Source organism: Macaca thibetana, chromosome 6 (genome assembly GCF_024542745.1).
Source record: "Macaca thibetana thibetana isolate TM-01 chromosome 6, ASM2454274v1, whole genome shotgun sequence".
Lineage (NCBI taxonomy): Eukaryota > Metazoa > Chordata > Mammalia > Primates > Cercopithecidae > Macaca > Macaca thibetana.
The window spans coordinates 106,341,940-106,365,125 of NC_065583.1; the positions used below are offsets into that span (position 1 = coordinate 106,341,940).

General features: G+C 36.0%; 1 protein-coding gene across 4 annotated transcripts in view; it reads left to right on the forward strand.

The window, feature by feature from the left end:
• The window catches only part of ANKRD31 (ankyrin repeat domain 31), a 161,886-nt gene that overhangs the window by 115,563 nt on the left and 23,137 nt on the right, over positions 1–23,186 (forward strand). For all 4 annotated transcript variants that reach the window (XM_050794453.1, XM_050794455.1, XM_050794456.1 and 1 more), the window contains 5 exons: positions 9,191–9,353; positions 10,899–11,014; positions 13,002–13,089; positions 18,136–18,232; positions 20,515–21,511. In XM_050794453.1, the coding sequence (XP_050650410.1) occupies positions 9,191–9,353; positions 10,899–11,014; positions 13,002–13,089; positions 18,136–18,232; positions 20,515–21,511 (1,461 nt within the window). The remainder of the gene's footprint in view (positions 1–9,190; positions 9,354–10,898; positions 11,015–13,001; positions 13,090–18,135; positions 18,233–20,514; positions 21,512–23,186) is intronic.

Here is a 23,186-nt window from a genome sequence, read left to right on the forward strand (position 1 = left end):
GGTCAGGAGTTCAAGACCAGCCTGCCCAACATGGTGAAACCCCATCTCTACCAAAAATACACAAATTAGCCAGGCATGGTAGGGCACACCTGTAATCCCATCTACTCGGGATGATGAGGCAGGAGAATCACTTGAACCCAGAAGGTGGAGGTTGCAGTGAGCCGAGATGGCACCACTGTACTCCAGCCTGGGTGACAGAGCGGATTCTGTCTAAAAAAAAAAAAAAGAGAGAGAGATGCTCAGCATCATTAGTCATACCCTCTGGAATGGCTAAAATTTAAAAGACTGAAAATACCAAGTATTGGAGAGATTGCTGGTAGAAATGCAAAATGGAACATTTGGAAAAACAATTTGGCAATTTTTGTTACATGAAATATATTACATATTTACAAAGTATTGGACCACCCCTTGGTGTTTATTTATCTAAGATAAATGAAAGCTTTTTGTCCACACAAAGACTTGTACTAGAATGTGGATAGCAGCTTTATTCAAAATAGCCTCTAACTGGAAGGGACCCTAAATGTCTATCAACTGATAAATGAATAATTAAGTTGTTAAAAGGAACAAACTTTTTTTTTGAGATGGAGTCTTGTTCTGTCACCCATATTGGGGTGCAGTGTCACGTTCTCTGGTCACTGCAACCTCTGCCTCCCAGGTTCAGACAATTCTCCTGCTTCAGCCTCCCAAGTAGCTGGGATTACAGGCCTGTGCCACCAGGCCCAGCTAATTTTTGTATTTTTAGTAGAGACGGGGTTTCAGCATGTTGGCCAGGCTGGTCTCGAACGCCTGACCTCAGGTGATCCACCCGCCTTGGCCTCCCAAAGTGCTGGGATTACAGGTGAGAAACAAACTGTTGATATACACAACAATATGGGTGAATCTCAAAATCATCATGCTAAGTCAAAGAGACCAGACACAAAAACTACATTCTGAGCTCATTCATGTGAAATTCTACAAAAAGCAAAATGTAAAGCAATAGAGGCAGATCATTGGTTCCCAGAGACCAAAGAGTCTTGGTAAGTCATTGACTGCAGAGGGGCAGAAAGGATTTTTTGTGATGGTAGAATGTCTCTAAGTCATTGTTGTAGTAGTGATCACTTCAGTAAGGCTTTTTTTTTTTTTTTTTTTTTTTTTTTAACAAATTAAAGGCCTATTTCTTGGTCACATAATCTTTGCCAAGCTCTTTGGCCCTCAGGCCCACTCCATCATGTTATCTGGAGCTCCCTCCCAACTTTAGCTTTAGCTTTTCCTGTTTAGTGCCTTTTTACCCTGTTGCTGTTTAGACTTTTCCTGTGGATGACTGTTACTGAAAAACACTATTCAGGATCTCATTCTCTCTGAGCTGAGTTCTCTGTGTTCTCCATACTAATACATTAAGTGCATCTTTTTTTAGTATATTAAAGTCAAGGCCTAGAGAAGGTCTCATCTTAACACACTGGGAAAATAGTCATTTTTAATATAGCATATATTTTTAAGAGTCTAGAAGTTTACTTTTCTGAAATTCACTTTCAGTCTCCTCCATACCATGTCTGAAATAAATTTCTGCAGATTAAGGCCCTACATCTCCAGTTTGCTAAATTAATCTCAGGATGGTCTCAGGAATCTGTGTTTTGAAAGAATCCAACAAGTGATCTTACTGATCAATCAGGCTTAGAAACTACTGGATTGAGGTAGTTTCTGACTCTATCTTTTAAAAACAGATGAATAAAATCTTAATAAAAATCTTAATAAATAGATAAAGTATTTTATCTTTTCATACCTTTACTCAGACTCACTAAGGTGTACAGATGCAGATTTTATCAGACGTCTTTGCAGAATACTTTTTCACATGCCATTATCTGCTGTCTCTCACTACTACAGTTGATCTTTTCACTCTCTAAAGGAAAGCAGGGTATTATCTAGCTAGTTTTATTAGGAGACTACTATGTGCCAGACATTTTACAAGGGCTCACTATTTAATTCTCATAGATGATAAAAATGAAGTTAGAGACGATGATAAGTAACTTGGCCAAGGATGTAGCTAATAAGTACCAGGGGTAAGGTTTGTGCTTGGCTTTAAAACAAGGGTATTTTTCTTTTTAAATATATTTGTATAAATTTAAAGAGTACAAGTGCAGTTTTGTTAAATGGATATATTGAGTAGGGATATATTCTGGGCTTTTAGTGTAACCATCACTCAAATAGTATACCTTGCACTCATTAATTAATTTCTCATCCCTGAACCCCCTCCCACTCCCTACCCTTCTGAGTCTCCAGTGACTATAATTCCACACTCTGTCCATGTGTACACATTATTTGGCTCTTACTTATAAGTGAGAACATCCAGTATTTGACTTGTCCCTGAGTTGTTTTCACTTAACAACATGGATGGCCTCCAGTTCCATCCATGTTGCTGCAAAAGACATGATCCCATTCTTTGTTATGGCTGAATAGTATTCCATTGTGTGTGTGTGTGTGTGTGTGTGTGTGTGTGTGTGTGTGTGTATTTACCACATTTTATTTATCCAGTCATCCATTGATGGACACTAAGGTTGATTCCATATCTTTGCTATTGTGAATAGTGTTACAGTAAATATTTGAGTACAAGTATCTTTTTAATATGATGACTACTTTTCCTGTGGGTATATACCCAGTAGTGAGATTGCTGGATTGAATGGCAGTTCTATTTTTAGTTCTTTGGGAAATCTCCATACTGTTTTCCATAGAGGTTGTACTAATTTGCATTCCCACCAACAGTGTATAAGCATTTCCTTTTCTCCGCATACTCATCAACATCTATTATTTTTTGTCTTTTTAATAATAGGCATTCTATTGGCATAAGATGGTATCTTATTGTGGCTCTAACATTTCTCTGATGATTAATGATGTTGAGCATTTTTTCATATGCTTGTTGGTCATTCGTGGGTCTTCTTTTAAGAAATGTCTATTCGTGTCTTTTGCCAGTTTTTTAATAGGGCTATTTGTTGTTTTGTTATTGTTGTTGAGTTGTTTGAGTTCCTTGTAAATTCTGGAAATTAGTTCTTGTAGGATTCATAGTTTGCAAATATTTTCCCCCAATCTGCAGGTTGTCTGTTCACTTTTTAAATTATTTCCTTTTCCATGCAGGTGCTTTTTAGTTTAATATAGTTCCATATGTCTGTTTTTGATTTCGTTGCTTATGGTTTCAAGGTCTTATGAATTCTTTGCCTAGACAAATGTCAAGAAGAGTTTTCCCTAAGTTTTCTTACAGAATTTTTATAGTTTCAGATCACAAATTTAAGTCTTTTGTCTGTATTTGATTTTTTAATATGATTTGAGACTTTCTTCCACATATGACAATCCAATTTTCCCAACACCATTTATTGAAAAAGATATCTTTTTCCCAGTGTATGTTCTTGTCACCATTGTCAAAGATCAGTTAGCTATAGATATGTGGCTTTATTTCCGGGTTCTCTATTCTTTTACATTGATCTATGTGTCTGTTTTTATGCCAGTACCATGCTGTTTTGATTTTTATAACCTTGCAGTATAATTTGAGGTCAGGTAATATGCTCTCTCTAGCTTTGTTCTATTTGCTTAGGATTGTTTCTGCTATTTAGGCTGTTTTTCGGTTCCATATGAATTTTAGGGTGGTTTTTTTCTCATTCTGTGAAAAGTGATGTTGGCATTTTGGTAGGAATTGCATTGAATCTATAGATTGTTTTGGCAGTATTCTCATTTTAATTATATTAATTCTTCTGATTCATGAACATGAAATGTTTTTCCATTAGCTTGTGTCACCTGAAATTTCATTCGTCAGTGTTGTAGTTTTCCTTCTTTCACCTCCTTGGTTAACTATATTCCTAGGTATTTTATTTTATTTTTTGTAGCTATTGTAAATGGGATTGCCTTCTTGATATGGTTTTCAGCTTGATTATTATTGGTGTATAGAAATGACACTCATTTTTGAATATTGATTTTGTATTCTGAAACCTTAGTGAATTCAATTATCAAACCTAAGAATTTTTTGGAGGAGTCTTTAGGGTTTTCTAGGTTTAAGAGCGTATTGTCAGTGAACAGAAATACATTATTTCTGACTTCTTCTTTTCCAACTTGGATGCCTTTTCTTTCTTCCTTTTGCCTGATTGCTCTGGCTAGGACTTCCAGTACTAAGTTGAATAGGAGTGGTGAAAGTGGGCATTCTTGTCTTATTCTAGTTCTTAGGGGAATTGTTTTCAACTTTTCCCAACTCAGTATGATAATGGCCATAGGTTTGTTGCATATGGCCTTTATTATTTTGAGGTATGTTTTTTCTACTTTGCCTAGTTTGTTGAGAGCTTTTATCATGAAGGGATGTTCCATTTTATCAAATGCTTTTTCCACGTCTATTGAAATGATTATGTAATTTTTGTCTTTAACTGTGTTTATGTAATGAAACACATTTATTGGTTTGTATATGTTGAGCCATCCTTGCATCCCTGGAATACAACCCACTTGGTCATGGTGTGTTATCTTTTTGATGTGCTGGTGGATTCAGTTTGCTAGTATTTTGTTGAGGATTTTTGCATCTATCTTCATCAGGGATATTGGTCTGCAGTTTTTTTTGTTTGTTTGTGTTCTCATCAGACTTTGGTGTCAGGGTGATACTGGCTTCGTGTAATGAGCTAGGGAGGATTCTCTCCTGCTCAGTTTTTTTGGAACAGTTTCAGAAAATTGGTACCAGTTATTCTTTGTATGTTTGATAGAATTTGACTGTGAGTTCATCTTGACCTAGGCTCTTTTTTTTTGTTGGGAGGATTTTTGTTATTGGTCTGTTGAGCATATCTAGTTATTCATGGTTCAGTCTTATGAGGTTTTATGTTTCCAGGAATTTATCCATTTTCTCTAGGTTTTTTAGTTTGTGAGTGTATGGTAGAGTCTGATGATCTTTTGTATCTCTGTGGTGTCAGTTACAATGTCTTCCTCGTTTCTTGTTATGTTTATTTAGATATTCTTTCTTCTTGGTTAGTCTAGATAGCAATTTATCAACTTGTTTATCTTTTCAAAGAACTGACTTTTCAATTCAGTGATCCTTTGTTTTTGTTTTGTTTGGTTTGGTTTGTCTCCATATCATTTAGTTCTACTCTGATCTTTGTTATATTTTTTCTTCTGCTAGCTTTGGGTTTGTTTTTTTCTTGTTTTTCTAGTTTCTTGAGGTATGACGTTAGGGTGTTAATTTGTAATCTTTCTATTCTTTTGATGTAGGCATTTGATGCTATAAAACTCCCTCTTAGCACTGCTTTGGCTGTATCCCAGAGGTTTTGGTAATTCTGTCTCCATTTTCCTTTGTTTCAAAAAAATTTTTTGAATTCTTTCTTAATTTTGTCATTGACCCAAAGATTATCTAGGAGTGTGTTGTTTAATTTCATGTATTTGTACAGCTTTGAGAATTCCTCTTGATATTGATTTCTAGTTTTATTCCATTGTGTTCTGAGAAAATACTTGATGTGATTTCAATTTTTTTCAAATTTATTGAGGCTAGTTTTGTGGCCTAACATATGGTCTATTTGGGAGAATGTTTCACGTGCTGATGAGAAGAATGTATATTCTGTGATGTTGGATAGAATGTTCTGTAAGTGTCTATTAGGTCCATTTGGTCTAAAGTTCAATTTAACTCCTGTGTTTCTTTCTTGATTTTCTGTCTCAGTGATCTGTCTAGTGCTGTGACTGGGGTGTTCAAGTGCCCCAGTATTATTGTATTGCTATCTGTATCTTTCTTTAGGTTTGGTTTAGTAACATTTGTTTTATGAATCTGGGTGCTCCAGTTTGAGTACCTATGTATTTAATATTATTATATCCTTTTGTTAAATTGATATCACCCTTTATCATTAGATAATGATCTTTGTCTCTTTTTATACTGTTTTTGATTTGAAGTTGGTTTAATTTGTTATAAGTATAGCTACTCCTGCTTTTGGTTTTCATTTGCATTGAATATCATGTTCCACCCCTTTATCTTTGTTTGTTTGTTTGTTTGTTTGTTTTTGACAGAGTCTTACTCTGTCACCAGGCTGGAGTGTAATGACACAATCTTGGCTCACTGCAACCTCTGCTTCCCGGATTCAAGTGATTCTCCTGCCTCAGCCTCCTGAGTAGCTGGGATTACAGGTGTGTGCCACCACACTTGGCTAATTTTTGTACTTTTAGTAGAGAGGGGGTTTCACCATGTTCATCAGGCTGGTCTCAAACTCCTGACCTCATGATCCACCTGTCTCGGCCTCCCAAAGTGCTGGGATTACAGGCATCAGCCACTGTGCCCTTTATCTTTCATCTATGTGTTTTTACCAGTAGAGTGAGTTTCTTGTAGACAGCATATAGTTGGTTCATTTTAAAAATCTGTTCTGCCTATCTTTATCTTTTAAGTGGAGCATTTAATTCACTTACATTCAAGGTTAATATTGATACATGAGGTTTTCTTCCTCTCATGTTGTTATCACTAGTTGTTTTATGAATTCTTCGTTTCTTCATTTTTTTTTCTTCTGTGTCTTTGTGATTTGGTTCAGTTTTTTCTTTATGCTATGCTACCTCTAGGCTAGTAGAAAAACTAAGAGATTATCCTTAATAATTTCTACTGGCCCATTTGCTCCTAAATTTATCTGCCTCTTTATCCTTGGACATAAGCAGAAAGATTAAAAAAATACTTTTTCCACTGGCATATAGTATGTCTCCATTTTAACAAAATCCTGACCATCTTTTCCTAACTAGAAGGTTTTTCAGGGGTGAGATACTTGCTTGCCTTTTGCAAGTGGGATCATTGTTTTTCACTAATTGACTTATACTATAATTCATTTTTTTGAGACAAGGTCTTGCTCTGTCACCCAGGCTAGGGTATCACTGCTCACTGAAGCCTCGACCTCCCAGGGTCAAGTGATCCTCCAGCCCCAACCTCTCAAGTAGCTGAGACTAGAAGTGTGTCCCACCACACCCAGCTAATTTTAAAATTTTTTATAGAGAAAAGGCCTCACTATGTTACATAGGCTGGTCTCGAACTCCTGGGCTCAAGCAATTTCCTGCCTCAGCCTCCCAAAGTGCTGGGATTATAGGCATAAACCACTGTCCCTGGCTGACTTATACCTTAATCCAGTTAATAACCATTCTTTACTTTGGTCAATTATAAATTTATTTTTAATACACAATTTAAGAGTTACTCAGAGCAACCTTATTTATATTAGAAATTTTTTTCTCCCGAAAATATCACATCCTCTTTGACCTTAGTTTCCTTTTATCTAAAATGATGGGGTTTCTAAGTTTCCCTCTATCTTTAATATTCTGTGAAGTTTGTCATTTAGTATACAAGTGGCCAACAAACATGAAAAAAAAATGTTCAGGCCGGGCGCAGTGGCTCAAGCCTGTAATCCCAGCACTTTGGGAGGCCGAGACGGGCGGATCACAAGGTCAGGAGATCGAGACCATCCTGGCTAACATGGTGAAACCCCGTCTCTACTAAAAATACAAAAAACTAGCCGGGCGAGGTGGCGGGCGCCTGTAGTCCCAGCTACTCGGGAGGCTGAGGCAGGAGAATGGCGTAAACCCGGGAAGCGGAGCTTGCAGTGAGCTGAGATCCGGCCACTGCACTCCAGCCTGGGCAACAGAGCGAGACTCCGTCTCAAAAAAAAAAAAAAAAAAAAAAATGTTCAGTACCACTAATCATCAGAGAAGTGCAAACCAAAGCCAGAGTGAGATATCATCTCACACCAGTCAGAATGGTTATTATTTAAAAGTCAGAAAATAATAGATGCTGGTAAGGTTGTGAAGAAAAGAAAACACTTATACACTGTTGGTAGGAATGTAAATTAGTTCAACTACTGTGGAAACAGTTTGGAGATTTCTCAGAGAACTTGGAACTACCATTCAACCTAGCAATTCCATTACTGGGTATGTACCCAAAGGAAAACAAATTGTTCTACCAAAAGACACATACACTTGTGTGTTAATTGCAGCACTATTCACAATAGCAAAGACATTAAATCACCCAAGGTGACCATCATTGGTGAACTGGATAAATAAGATGTGGTACACATATACCATAGAATACTATGCAGCCATAAACAAAAACAAAATCATGTCCTTTGCAGCAACATGGATGCAGCTGGAGGCCATTATTCTGAGTGAATTAATGCAGGAACAGAAAAATCAAATACCACATTTTCTCACTTATAAGTGGGAGGTAAATATTGGGTACACATGATCATAAAGATGAGAACAGTAGATACTGAGACTACTAGAGAGCGGAGAGAGGGAGGAGGGCAAGAGCTGAAAAACTCTCTGTTGAGTACTGTGCTTACTACCTGGGTGATGGGGTGATTCATACCCCAAACCTCAGCATCATGCAATATACCCATGTAGTAAATCTGCACATACATCATTTGAATCTAAAATAAAAGTTGAAATTGTTTCTTTAAAGTTTGTTATTTAGGACACATATTTCTGTATGGAGAATATTGAAATGGGTATTAGGTTTCTAGGCTAGTTCATAAAACCTCCTGAACAAGTAGTGTACATAAAATATTGTCCAAATAGAATGTTATTCAAGTATGTCTAATCACAAATTATAATGTTGTTTGTAATATAGCCGTGAAGCAACTCTTACCCCACTTTTATACCCTATCTTCCAGCAGCTTGGAGAAGGACAAGAAGCTGTGTTAGAGAAATAGATTAAATCCTTCCGGGTGTCAGAAATTCCATATTAAGATGCAAGTGGCTTAATCTGCACAACATCTAGATCTGTGCTGCCCAATATGGTAGCTACTAGCTACTTTTGCTATTTAAATTTAAATTAATTAAATAAAAAATTGATTTCTTCAGTCACATTAGCCACATTTCAAATGCTCAAAAGCCACATGTGATTAGTAGTTACCTTATTGGACAGAGCAGATATAGAACATTTTATTATTACAGAAAATTCTACTGGGCAGTTACTGATCTAGAACTGAACCTCCCTATGCCTACTTCTTACTGCAATGAATGCAGCATATTGTACTTTCATGTCTTTGTGTTTGGTTCTCTTGTGGGACTAATCAGTCCAAATTGGATTAGTCTGCAATTGCCACATCAATTTTAATAAAAAAATTTCTTGACCTGAGTTTGAAAACTTTCTTTTGAGAGCTTTTAATGCTTGGCAGTGGTGTTCATGATGAAAACAGAAATTATTCATCTTTGGTGTCTATAGAGATAACTTTGAAAAAATACTTTGTAGGCAGCTGAGATTCTACTACAAAATGGAGCAAACCCTAATCAAAAAGATCAAAAACAGAAGAGTGCTTTGGATGAAGCAGATGATGAAAAAATGAAAGAATTACTAAAATCTTATGGTGCTATTGAGATTGATAATAGAGATGAGAGAGATGCTATAGTCAATGGTATGTATATCAATATTGCTGCTATTTTATACAGAGATATATCTCTGTTTAGGAAAATCTTCTGATTTGTTGTGTAAATTGTTTCATAACTAGGATAGATGTGTCCTATGTTTATTAAACTCTTCAAAAGCCATTATTTATTTTTAGAAATTAGCATTTAAAAATATGGTGTAATTTATAGATCATATGATCCTATTGGATTGGAGTTACATGTTGAAATGAAACCTATAGCATTCATCAAGCAAACATTAATCTCCCTAACATTAGATTTGAGATAGAGATGTAATTGAAGCCAGGCAGATCAGCTTAGTTGTAGTAGGGCTGGAAAAGGGGTGACATTATACTGAAGTTTTTGCAACTAAGATTCCATTACTTCAAAATTTGTAATGATTCATATATCAGTTGGATTCATGCCAACTTTTAAAGAATCTGGTATTCTAGCATATTAATTTGTTAAAGGAAATATACTTGTATATGTGTAATATATTTTGCAATGAAAAGAATATTTCAAGGGAATGTATGTACAATCAGGCAAAATTTTATGAACCATTTTAGCAATACTTTATACTTTATTAAGTATTGAGGAGAGGGAATTGTTCTTCCTTTTCCCTCATGCTCAAACCTTGACTCATAGAAGAAGATACTCAGGAATATATCTATATTCTCACCATGAGGGAGAATGCTGGGGAGAGCAATTGTGTAACACACTTCTCCCCTGGCCTACCAACATCCTTACCAACTGTTGATTTTCATGGAAGAATTACTAATATAATTGGTCAGAGCTAAGGATATTCATTGTGTTATATTTCACCAGTGGGCTAGATCATGGATAGGTCAAGGTCAAGAGTGAAACAAATTTCCTCTTTTCATTGCCTGTTACCATATAGTAAGTCCATAGGGTCAGGGCCTTTCTCAGAGGCCCAGCCATTTCACACTCCCTCTTCACAGCTATACCTGAAAGTTCCCATGATTTAGATTAGCTCAGTTTATCAGGGAAGTCTTGCATTTGGAGTTGTTGATAGATCTATTGTAAAGTGATAGATCTATTCCCACATATCTACTGTTTTTTGTTTCCTTGATCAGGTACCCCAGAAGGATGAAGAATATAGAGGACACTCATAATATAGAGAAAGGGAATCCAGAATGGGAGTAGGGTCCAAGAGAATTTACAGAGGCATTAATCAAGTCATGTGGACGTTGGAATCAGATAAGATCTGGTTTCAGTTCTGTGTGACATTGGGCAACTTCTTGAACCCCGCTAAGCCTCACTTTCCTCTTCTGCAAAATGGATATAATAAACTACCTACTTCACAGGTTCATATGAAGATTAAATGAGATGATTTATGGATAGTTTTTGGCACCCAGCATGTGACAAGTGCTCAGTAAATGTTAGCCATAAGTAGCCAATTGATGATGATGAGTACTGATTAAGATATAATAGTTGTAGACTTGACTTAGCCGTCTCATCTGCATCACATTAAAACTGAAAAATAACACTATATTTTTGCATATTCTTATTATATTTTCTAATTTTACTTTTTAAAGAAAAAATTCCTGCTGTCCAGTCTAAAAGACATAAACAGTGTTTTTGTGATGATGGCAAAACTATTGATTCACCTTTCCTTTCACACCAAGAAAGATCAAGTGAAAGCCTTTCTGTGGTGAGTGAAGTTAAAATTACTTCGTTCTTCATCTTAGAAAATGCCATTCTTTGAGCCAGCCAGTTAGTTATTGGCTAACGGCAATACTCTCCATTTTAATAACACAAAGATTGAAATTTTTTTTATTATAAAAGATAAGATAATGAACAGAATGGGCCTGGAAGTTATGCTGTGTGGTTAACTCTTAATTATTTGCTTTGAATACAGAACTGTGGAGTAGCTGCTATCCTTTATACCTAGTTTGAGTTCTTTGGCTACTTCTTGTCCATAGACACTGCCACTGTCATAAATGTGTCTTTACTCACTTCCATAAGTGTCTAGGAGATGCAGGATATAGAAAAGATTCTGGAATCCAGACAGAGAAGAGGATTAAGCAGCCTGGTTTAGCTAACCTTGATCCCATATGGTTTATAGTAATACAATTTGCTGCAAAACCCACCATGTAAAGGTAGCTTTTAAAAAAAAGAACATAGCAGTTGCTTAATAAGATATATATACTGATTGAAATTCTTAGTTCGACCAAAACACAAAGCTTAACTAGACACAAAATCTCAACCAAGGTAGCATCCTCAGTGAAACCTTACTTCGGATAAGTCTTCGCCCATAGTGTCCAAGACTGAATACATTTACAATACAAGCAAAGCAGAAAGGAAAGTTGGCACCAAAAGATGTTTCTTTGTCCTAATCTGTGGATAGAGCTTAGCCTGGGCACAAATTCTCATCTTCTGTTTGCTTTTATAACCATAAATCGTTCACTGTATAAAGCGGTAAACCTTAGTGGTATTTTTATTTTTGCTTGTTTTTTATATTTGTATTTTATAATTTCACTTGGATACATTTAATAAATGACAGCAGTAAGATTGCTTTACCAAATAATTAGATTATTTTATTACGTACTTTTTGAATATCTTTTGTGGGCACCAAAGTAAAATTTCAGGGCAACATATTTCAGAAGGCTTTGAGGATCTACATGTTTTAGAAATGAATGTGTATGGAGAGTATATTAAAGGATAGGTAATATGAGTCAATCAATCAATCATCATTAATGGAGCAATAGCTATGAACCCACAATGTTGAAACCATATACAAATATAAAAGGCATGCTTCTGCCCACAAGATCTCATTGTCCTGATGAGGAAATATAATGTATAAGACATTATTATGTTAGTGTTAAATTATGTAGCACTGAATTTCTTAATTCTGAGAAAAAGGAAATCAGCATGGATTGGATAAGTCAGAAGTTTCCTGTATGAATGGGTTTTATATGATTATAATATTCACTATTTAGGGAGTTCTTACTTCGTGCTGACATTGTCCTTAGCATTTTAATGTGTTATACAATTCAGTCACAGAGAGGATAAGTAACTTGCTGGAGTCACCTAGATAGGAAGAGGTGAAGCCAGGATTTACACCTGAAAGTCTGGTTCCAGAGCCCGCTCCACAATTCTCTCTCTCATAGGGAAAGAGAAGAATCAGGGCAGAGTGAATTGAAAGCATTCAAGGCAGGAAGATTGGTACTGACAAGGGCATGTAGAAGTAGTATTAAGTCCCCTTTGTGAATTTTTGAGAGCATAGTGTTTTGTACTTCTAAGATTAGGTATAAGATTTTAATAGTGTGCAGTGAAAGTCATAAGGCCTTAAAGTGAACTTGTTGTATATATGTACTTTCAATGTTATGTGATTTATTTTTCTCCTACACCTATAGTTTCAACAGAAGTCAGTGATAAATTGATTTCTTATGATTGCTACTTTTACATTCTATTTTCCAGGGTATCTACTACATAATTCAAAATATATTTGTTTGCTTTTGTTCAAATCTGCAACATTTATACAGTTAAAAAGTATGAGTACATTTTGAACATAGAGAGGAATGAGCATTTTTAGGAAAACTTTCTTTAGTATTTTATTTATTCTATGTTTGTCAATAGCATGTCAGAGAGCATATCTACCCCTTTGTAATGAAGTTTCAAATATTTTTATCTGACAGCATCAGACCCTCAGTGCCATTCTACAAGATATAGAAGAAAAACAAGAAAATTTATTAGAGTTTGAAATAAGAAACCCTGAAGATGCAGGTAAATATAGACTCATACTCAAGTATGATATTTTCAGATACCCAAGGTCATCTTCTTCTTAAGGTACATATTTATTTCAGAGCTCACAATGGCTGAAAAAGTGGTCTTCTATTTTTATGTGAGAGGATTTAAAGTGCTAGGAATTATTAATATCATTAAAAGTAACTTACTTAAAAAGTAAGTCCAAAGTAGACTTTTAATGATAGCTAAAAGGCTGATTTTATCATGATGCAAACCAGTAGTTTGTGTTGTTAAAGATACTTCTAGATGCAAAGTGCTGCATGAGTAATTTGAGAGACATTCAGAACTATGATCAGAGATAAGCTATACCAGTGATATGTTTAGATAATCCTATGACAGAAAATGTAAGATTGTGACAAGAGATGAGATTATGTTACCCTGTGGGTTGTCAGCTTCACCCAGCTATGGTAACCCTTAAAAGTAGATCAGAAATAGTGCAGTGGAAGGTGGTGCAGCAGTGACACAAGGAAAGCAAATCCTCCTGCTTTCAGAAGAGCACATATAACAGGTGGATGTCTGACTGCAAAGATATCTTCCTGTTTTCAAAACACTAAAGATTCAAAATAGCAAATTAGACTCTGATCCCTGACCTAATAATCTTAATTTCTCAAACTTCAGTGAATATATGCAAGCCCTTGATGACTCACATATATATTTTTTGAGTTATGGTTTATAAGGTGGAAAGTAGTTCCTGATAAATTCAAATCTGTGAATGTAAAAGTTAGTTAAAAGTAGTAACTAAAAGTAAGGTAATTTAAAGTACCTCATCAACCTTTTGTATAGCAGGATATAACTGTTCATCTCTTGTCCTAACTCATGTTTGTATAGTCTTTAAAAAAATCATCTCCTTTAAAATTTTACACATTCTACTTTTCATCCGGGCCTAACATGGTACGTGTTATGTTTGGAGGAAACTAATAGAAAATAATTCATACCCCCAAACAAATATGTACAGTTAGTATATTTATTTCATTTACTATTTGTAATATCTTTTGCATCCAAGATGATTATTCCAAGTTTATAATTTTTTTCATTATGGAAGGCATACAGATATACTTCAAGAAAAAGAGAAAAATGCTAAAATTAGCTATTGTCCTACCACAATATTTTGTTTTATTTCCAGACCCCCGCCCCACATTTTTTTTTTGTCTGAGAACATAATAATGCAATTAGACCTCAGTAAAACTCTTAAAAACATAGTTTTGATCATGATAGATATGGTAATTTTGCGTTTTTTTCAGTCTTCATTCCTAGTGTTCAATAAATATTCCACAGTTTCCTAAATTTTTCCCTTTTTGTTGAACATTTGGATGATTTCCAATTTTTTGCTGTTCTTCTACAATATGTAGCTTTTTCTGGACGTATTATCTTCTTCGGAAAGATTAACAGAATTGTAACTATTGGGTCAAATTATATAAGCATTTTAAATCTATTGATTTATATTGATAAATTCTATTTTATAGATAGTACTAATTTTCATGTTGGAAGTGAAAATACTGATGCTACTAGCAGTGTACACATTAGTGTCTTTGTGTACACAGCTAGTAGCATCAGTATTTTCATTTTAAATAACCTTACTAGTTTAATAAGAAAAATATGTCTGATATTTTCATTTGCCATGTTGCTTATTAGTGGTACTTTTTTTTTTTTTTTTTGAGATGGAGTTTCATTCTGTCACCAGGCTGGAGTGCAGTGGTGCGATCTCAGCTCACTGCAACTTCCGCCTCCCAGGTTCAAGCGATTCTTCTGCCTCAGCCTCCCTAGGAGCTGGGACTACGGGCGCATGTACCATGCCCAGCTAATTTTTGTATTTTTAGTAAAGACAGTATTTCACCATGTTGGCCAGGATGGTCTTGATCTCTTGACCTCGTGATCTGCCCACCTCGGTCTTCCACAGTGCTGGGATTACAGACGTGAACCACTGCACCCGGCCCAATGGTACTTTTTCACTAGTTTTATTCCCTATTTTGAGAAGTGTTTCTATTATTTGTTTATTCATCAAGTGGAGCCTATTTATGTGTTACAATTACTTACCCCTTTTCCACCATAACTGCTGCAAATACTTTTTCAGTGACTTGTCTTTTTCTTTGCAATGTGTGTTAGTTTTTGTTTAAATATATACAATTACAAATTCTGTATAGTAAAAATTCATCGGCCTTTTTCTATTTATTTGAATGCCTCTAAAATTAGGAGCTTCTCCCCACCACTCCCAGGTTTTGTAGTTTAATTTTATTATATTATAGCCAATACATTGAATAATCTTGATGCTTTTATTTTTGTCTTACTGCCCTTAAGGAAGGAGAGGTAAGGCAGTGGGACCCTGGAGCTCTTGGATGGTAACTAACTACTGACTGTGGTTGGCTCTACCACTCCCTGACAGGTGTTTAAAACTCAGTCTCTGGAGAGCAGTTTTCTAAGACTCTTCTGAAATTTCTCTATGGCCCATCAGGTTGGAACTCCTATGATGTGGGCAATACACATTGCCCTTTCCCTATGTCCTCTCAGTCTTCTCTCAGCTTCTTCTTTTTTTTTTCTTTCTAATGAACCATCCTACACAGACTCTCACTGTCAGGTGGAAGCCCTCATAGGCAGGGCCACAGGGCAGGCTTCACAACAAGTCCTCAGGACCTTTGCACCTCAGGCCCACTGTTAGAAGGGAAGATAATTAATTCTCAGCTCAGCAGCAACTTTCTTTTGGCCCTGCTGGGGTAGCTTCTCATTTTTCAAGGTCTCTAGATATTCAAGAAGGAAGCCAGATACCAATTCATTGTCACCTCAACTTAGAGTTCAGTTAGGTTGTCTAAATAATCCTTTGAGGAACTTACCCTAGCAGGCTTGAGGTAAAGGAGAGAATCCCCTTTACCCCTTACTCCTGCTGCTGAATATGCAGATTCCCACTCAGGTAAGCAACTGCTCTCTAAAGAAATCTTTTTTCAAATTCAACCTCCTCCACATCTGACACTTGTTACAGCTTTGATCTGGCTGAGGGATCTGAGTAATGAGTCCCATTTTGTACATCTTTGAAAATTTTTCTGAAAGAGACCTTGCATTCACTTTTCTATCAGTTATCAACTGAACTGCTTCAACTGAACTGAGGCAGAAAATTGCCGTTGTTAATATTTTATAAATTTTCCCTAAGCATTCTAATGCATAATTCATCTGAAATTTTTTTCTGTATTTAAGGATAGAATAGGTTTACCCCGTATTACAACCCATTTATTCATCGCTATTTGTTGAATAATTTCTCTCATCCTCGTTGTTTTGTAATACCTAATCAAGTAATAAAATATTACACATATTAGGACAATTATAGATTCTCTTTAATATACCATTGATTAATATCATCTTTGATAAAGTGTGTGATACCAAACTATATGTAAAATATATTTCTGTTGTTTCTTATAGAAACATACTGAATATTTTAAGTTCCTGTAGTATGTTATTTTTACCTATGGTTTAAAATTCAGTTGGAAAAGCTGGGATGACAGGGCACATAGATAATTTAAAATGTCTTTTAATAAACAGTGTCAAATCTGCTGAACAAAGTTATATCTAAATTCTTATTGATTGTACACATTTTCCTCCTTTGTTAGAATATGCATCATATTGTGAAACTAATCCTTAACTACAGTATTAGGGTGATAGAAACTACTCTGAGGACACTGACTCAATACTTATCAAATCATTTGTCTGATTTGCTGAGGGAATTTCTGAAACGAATTCTACCTCTGAACCTCATGTCATTTTCTACCACAGATTTTCTCAAGTTACTTTATGCAGAAAAATGTGCATTGGTCCAAAAAATTAGGAAAAATTTTAAGAAACAAAGCTGAAAGTGAAAGAAACAACAAGTTGGCCGGGCGCGGTGGCTCAAGCCTGTAATCCCAGCACTTTGGGAGGCCGAGGCGGGTGGATCACGAGGTCAGGAGATCGAGACTATCCTGGCTAACATGGTGAAACCCCATCTCTACTAAAAATACAAAAAACTAGCCGGGCGTGGTGGCGGGCGCCTGTAGTCTCAGCTACTTGGGAGGCTGAGGCGGGAGAATGGCGTGAACCCGGGAGGCGGAGCTTGCAGTGAGCCGAGATCACGCCACTGCACTCCAGCCTGGGAGACACAGCGAGACTCCGTCTCAAAAAAAAAAACAACAAGTAGCTTAAAAGAATTAAAATATGTGCATTTAACCCTTTCAGTTTCCTACTTGTGCATCTGGATTTGTACATAACCCACATTTGTGGGTAATCATGTGGATCTGTGTTGGGAGGAAGGTCATTATGCCTTTACTTGGAAAGCAAAGGAAGAAAGTTGGAAAAATTTAAGTAATTATTGTAATGGTGGTTTGTAAGATCTACAGGTGACCTTAGGTATCATATAGTACCATGTAAATGTTATTATAAGTGCAAAGAACAAGAACTGACAGCATGATTCTATTTTTTAAGTGCATATAATGTATAATTATACATAGTGTATTTAAAATAATAAATATATAACACAAATTTTACAAACACACACACCCCTAAAGTATTAACAGTAATCTCCTTTGTTGAATACATTAGAGGAAAAGCAGTGGGGTGAGTAGGGATTCTCTTACTTTTCATCTTTGTAAATATTTATATGGTTTGAAAAAATTTTACAATGTTAATGTATTCCTTTTGTATTTTAAAAAATAAAATAATTTTAACAGACAAAATATCTTCTTTTACTACCTTCATTTCACAGGTAAGAAAGTTAACCGTATAAGTTACATGACTTATCCAGGCTCACAAAACTTAGTCAGTGGGGCAACAGGATTAGAACTCAGGCTGGCCTACTCTTTTACAGTATTCTTATCTATACACTTCAGGGCATTTCCGTAGATTGACATTGTTAAGTAAGCCTTAATTGAGATATCTGGGTCATTAATACTGGGGAAGAGCATAGGGAATAATGGCTTTTTAAAATTAACAATAGGGCTAATTCTCATATGACCAAATTTGACATTCACTATCCTTCAGTTAGCTAACTTTTTATTGTCATGTTTCTAGAACAATACATTGAGAAGATGTTAAATATAAAAGAGATTATGGATAATGTGCTTGCCAAGCAGAAAGCAGAAAGGGATGATCTGGCTAAAAAATACAGGTGAGTAGAAAAAGGAAAAAAAGAAGAGTGCTTCTGAGTTTCTAGAATTTTTCCTTTTCAGCTGCAGTAGTTGTCTAGATTTCTTAAGAATACAAAAACACATTGCTTAGGGCCAAAAAATGACTTTATAAGGTTGTCTCATCTTTTACCACCGTGGAAAATTATACTTCCCAGAAAGGTATTTTTCTACATTATTACTTGAAATAGTCAAAAAACAACATTTCAATATCTTAAAAAGTTGTCTACAGTAGAGAATTTTATGAAAGCTTTTCTGGTTGTGAATCCCACAGATAAATTTATTTCTTTAGCACACTCAAATTTTCTACACTAAAAAAAGTTTCTTTTTGCTGTCACAAATGTCCCTCTAATTATTGTATTTCTAAAATCCCAAGGTCCTTAAAGAGTTTTGTCCTGATTATATTGGTTATATACCTCTTCTCATATTTTTTGTGAAAAAAAGTTACTTTTTTTTTCTTGTTTTGGCATTATTTTTTATTAGTTTTTAATAGACTTAACTACTTATGCTCCCTATTCTTTATTCACCATTTTCTAAACGTGTCCTTATATATTCTTCTCTTATAATCATTTAATGTCTATTATGTATTCAATTTTTTTCTGAACTTATTTTTAAAAATCAGTTTTCTATTTTTATTTTTAATCCCCATTTTGCCTTCTTCTCCAGTGAAGAGCTAACATAAGTTCCCTTCTATTTCGTCCTTGTTTTCCTGTCAATATAAAGCAGTGAGCTTCTATAATCTACATATGGGTAATTTTAGAGGACTTTAGAGAGGCTTGCTTGAATTTCCTTTAGTGTCCTGTGGTTAACAATGTACTACACCTGGAATTTTCAAAAGTTTCTGATCAATTGGAGTTTCACTATGTAAATTCTTATTAATATTGCTATAAGACTTCACATCTTGGTGTGGGTAATCTAAAGTTTTGTCTCTGAACTCCTTGTTTCACATAGTTTTAAGTCTGATGTTATGCATTTCTTTTGCATTTTATGCTACCAGTTGTTTGCTAATCTGAGTCCTTCTTCTTGCTGATTTTTTCACTTATGTATACTACTTCTTTTAACATCCAGTCTGCTGGGAGTTTAGTATCAGCTCTAAACTTTGATAGGAGAGGCAAGATATATATCTATACTATTGCTTTTCCTTAAAACAGCAGCTCTTAAACTGTGGTCCAGGGAACCCTGGTGGGGTTCCTGAGACCGTTTCACAGGATCTGTGAAGTCAAAACTATTTTTTAATAATAATACTAAGATGTTATTGCTCTCTTGCTCTCATTCTCTCATGAATGTACAGTGGAATTTTTCAGAGGCCACATGATACATGATAAAGCCTGATAGAATGTGTTGTGTATTCTTTTGTTTAAAAAGTTTTCTCAGTTTTAATTTCTAAAACAGTAAATACTGATAGATATTCATACACACAAAAGCTGTTTGGGTTCCTCAATAATTTTTAAAAGTTCAAATAGTTCCTGAGACCAAAAAGTTTGAGAACCGCTGAAAACAAAGTATCTGATAATCTGAAGGTCAGGGTGGGATTGGTGGGCATAATCAAAAGACAAAAGTATGAACATGTGAAAAGCCATTTCCTCTTCCTTAGTCCTCAGGGCCTTGAGAAATTCAGTTTGGGGAAGACACACAGAATGATGCTTTCCTGGGTAGTCCCTCTGGACTTGGAAGTGTCTTCATACAGGTTCAAAATACAATTACGGTAATTACTTGGGGAACAAACATTTCTCAGGTCTAGCTGAAGTATGATTATTCACAAAACAATCTTGTTCTTCCATAGCTAAGAGAACCTGAATAGAAATTTCAAATTGTACTTACTAATAAACAGGTAAGCAAGCCCCAAATTTGAAGAATGATGACTTTCCTTAGCCACCAATTGCTACCTTCCAACCTATAGATGCTACCTTCCAATCTATAGATGTTTAGATAGATGATCCAAGTTTTGTTTATCTTTTAGAGTTGACTCACAATTGATAATAATGATATGAATATAAAATCTTGATAACCTTACTGTCAACTCCTTAAGAAAAGGGCACACTTATCTTAAATAAAGGAATCAGTTTCCTCTCAAAGGAAATATTTTGTGTCAACAGGCTGCAGGTGGTCAGATTAAAAAAATCAAAGGCAGTAAATTGCACAGGTATAGTTCTGTGTATTTTAAAGTTATTAAAATTGAGACAAAGTATCTTTGACCTCTAAATGACTGCTTTAAAAAGTTTTCTGCTGTTACTGCATTTTTTTCTCTTTCTGTTTCTTCCTATAGGATATCCATAGAGTCATTTAAGCATGGAGCCCTGAGAGAACAATTGGCCAACTTGGTGGCAAGACAGAAGAGTCTTTTAGTTGTGGCAAAAAAACAGAAAAGAATAAGCCTGAAAATTCAAAACTATAAGAATGTTACATCATTGCCTTGTCTTAGTTTAAGGAAGTTCCCACCCAGGTCAGAAAACTGCAGTGAAAAGGACAACCAAGAACTCACTAGTCTGGAAAATTTAGAGCATCCCCAATCAGGTTTACTTTCTCCTGTTTGTGGAAGCATGCAGGAAACACAATTGTCTCTGGAAACTTGGAACTACAGCCAAAATACCAACATTTGTCTAAATTCAGAGGCAGTGAGAAGGGGAGAATTTTCTGGAAATGATGTGAATTCTAAACAAAATGTCAGTGATTGTACCTTGGATGGTTTTCCAAAATCCCAACATTCAGATGGCACAGAGAATAATAAATTACCATCCCAACCTGTTGCTTTTATTGGTCAAACAGAATATTCACAGAAAGAGAAAGAGAATGATCTTACAGAAGCTACAGACAAAGACCATGAATTCTGTATTCCTTCCCCAGTAATCGGCAAATTAAATATTTCAGAAACTGCAAGTGTCCTTGCCGAAAATTCTGCCCATCCATCAAATATTATTTGTGATCAGGACCTTTCCAATTATCATCCCAAAAGAGGAAACAGGAAAACAACTTCCCGGCAATCACCTACAGGGGCATCAGAATCCCTGGCACATCAAGGGGTTGCTGTCTTAGGCAGTGATACAGTGCATCCGATGAAACCATGTCGTAAAAAATCAGTTTCTGCTGTTCCACGTGCAGATGACAGTCAGATTTCCTCTTCCTCTGGATCTGGGCAACAAGATATTATAAAAAAGACTTTAAACTACAGTACAGCTCCTAAAAAGAAATGTATTCAGATAAAAGATTTGATATTACTAGGAAGAATTAACCCAGGAAATAACATTCTGGAATTCAAAACACAGGTATTCTATATTTTATTCTCTAAAATCATGCAAATTTTATAAATAAGTTAGTAAATGTTGCTGTCACATAATATAGACATTTAGCTCTGATTTGGGAAATGGGGTTTTGCTGGGCTTCCTGAATGGAGGGACACAACCATTGTATTCTTAGCAAGTGAATTCATATTTCTGAAATTGCCCTGATACATTTATTTTTATTTTTTAAATTTTAATTTTTAAGTTCCAGGATACATGTGCAGGATGTGCAGGTTTGTTACATAGATAAACAAGTGGCATGGTGGTTTACTGCACCTGTCAACCCATAACCTAGGTATTAAACCCAGCATGCATTGGCTATTTTTCCTAATGCTCTCCCTCCCTCAACCCCATTCCCCAACAGGCCCCAATGCGTGCTGTTCCCCTTCCTGTGTCCACGTGTTCTCATTGTTCAGCTCCCACTTATAAGTCAGAACATGCAGCATTTGATTTTCTATTCCTACATTAGTTTGCTGAGGATAATGGCTTCCAGCTGCGTTCATGTCTCTGCAGAGGACATGATCTCATTCCTTTTTATGGCTGCATAGTATTCCATGGAGTATATGTACCACATTTTGTTTATCTGGTCTGTCATTGATGAGCATTTCGTTGATTCCATGTCTTTGCTATTGTGAACAGTGCTGCAGTGACCATACATGTGCATGTATCTTTGTAACAGAATAATTTATATTCCTTTGGGTATATGCCCAGTAATAGGATTGCTGGGGCAAATGGTATTTCTGGTTCTAGATCTTTGAGGAGTCACCACACTGTCTTTCACAATGGTTGAACTAATTTACATTCCCACCAACAGTATAAAAGCATTCCTATTTATATGCAACCTCGCCAGCATCGGTTGTTTCTTGACTTTTTAATAATCACTGTTCTGACTGGTGTGAGAAGGTATCTCATAGTGGTTTTGATTTGCATTTCTCTAATGATCAGTGATGTTGAGCTTTTATTCATATGTTTTTTGGCCATATGAATGTCTTCTTTAAACCTGACAAAAACAAGCAATGGAGAAATGATTCCCTATTTAATAAATGCTGCTGAGAGAACTGGCTAGCCATATGCAGAAAATTGAAACTGGACCCCTTCCTTACACCTTATACAAAAATTAACTCAAGATGGATTAAAGGATCAGAGGTTCCAAGATGGCCAAATAGGAACAGCTCTAGTCTACAGCTCCTAGCGTGAGCAACTCAGAAGACAGGTGATTTCTGCATTTCAAACTGAGGTACTGGGTTCATCTCACTGGAGCTTGTCGGAGAGTGGGTGCAGCCCATGGAGCATGAGTCAAAGCAGGGCGGGGCATCGCCTCACCAGGGAAGTACAAGGGGTCGGGGAATTCCCTTTCCTAGCCAAGGGAAGCTATGACAGATGGTACCTGGAAAATCGGGACACTCCCACCCTAATACTGCACTCTTCCCATGGTCTTAGCAAACGACACACTAGGAGATTATATCCCACGCCTGGCTTGGAGGGTCCCATGCCCACAGAGCCTCACTCACTGCTAGCATAGCAGTCTGAGATCGAACTGTAAGGTGACATCAAGGCTGGGGGAGGGGCGTCCACCATTGCTGAGGCTTGAGTAGGTAAAAAAAAGCAGCCAGGAAGCTCAAACTGGGTGGAGCCCACCACATCCCAAGGAGGCCTGCCT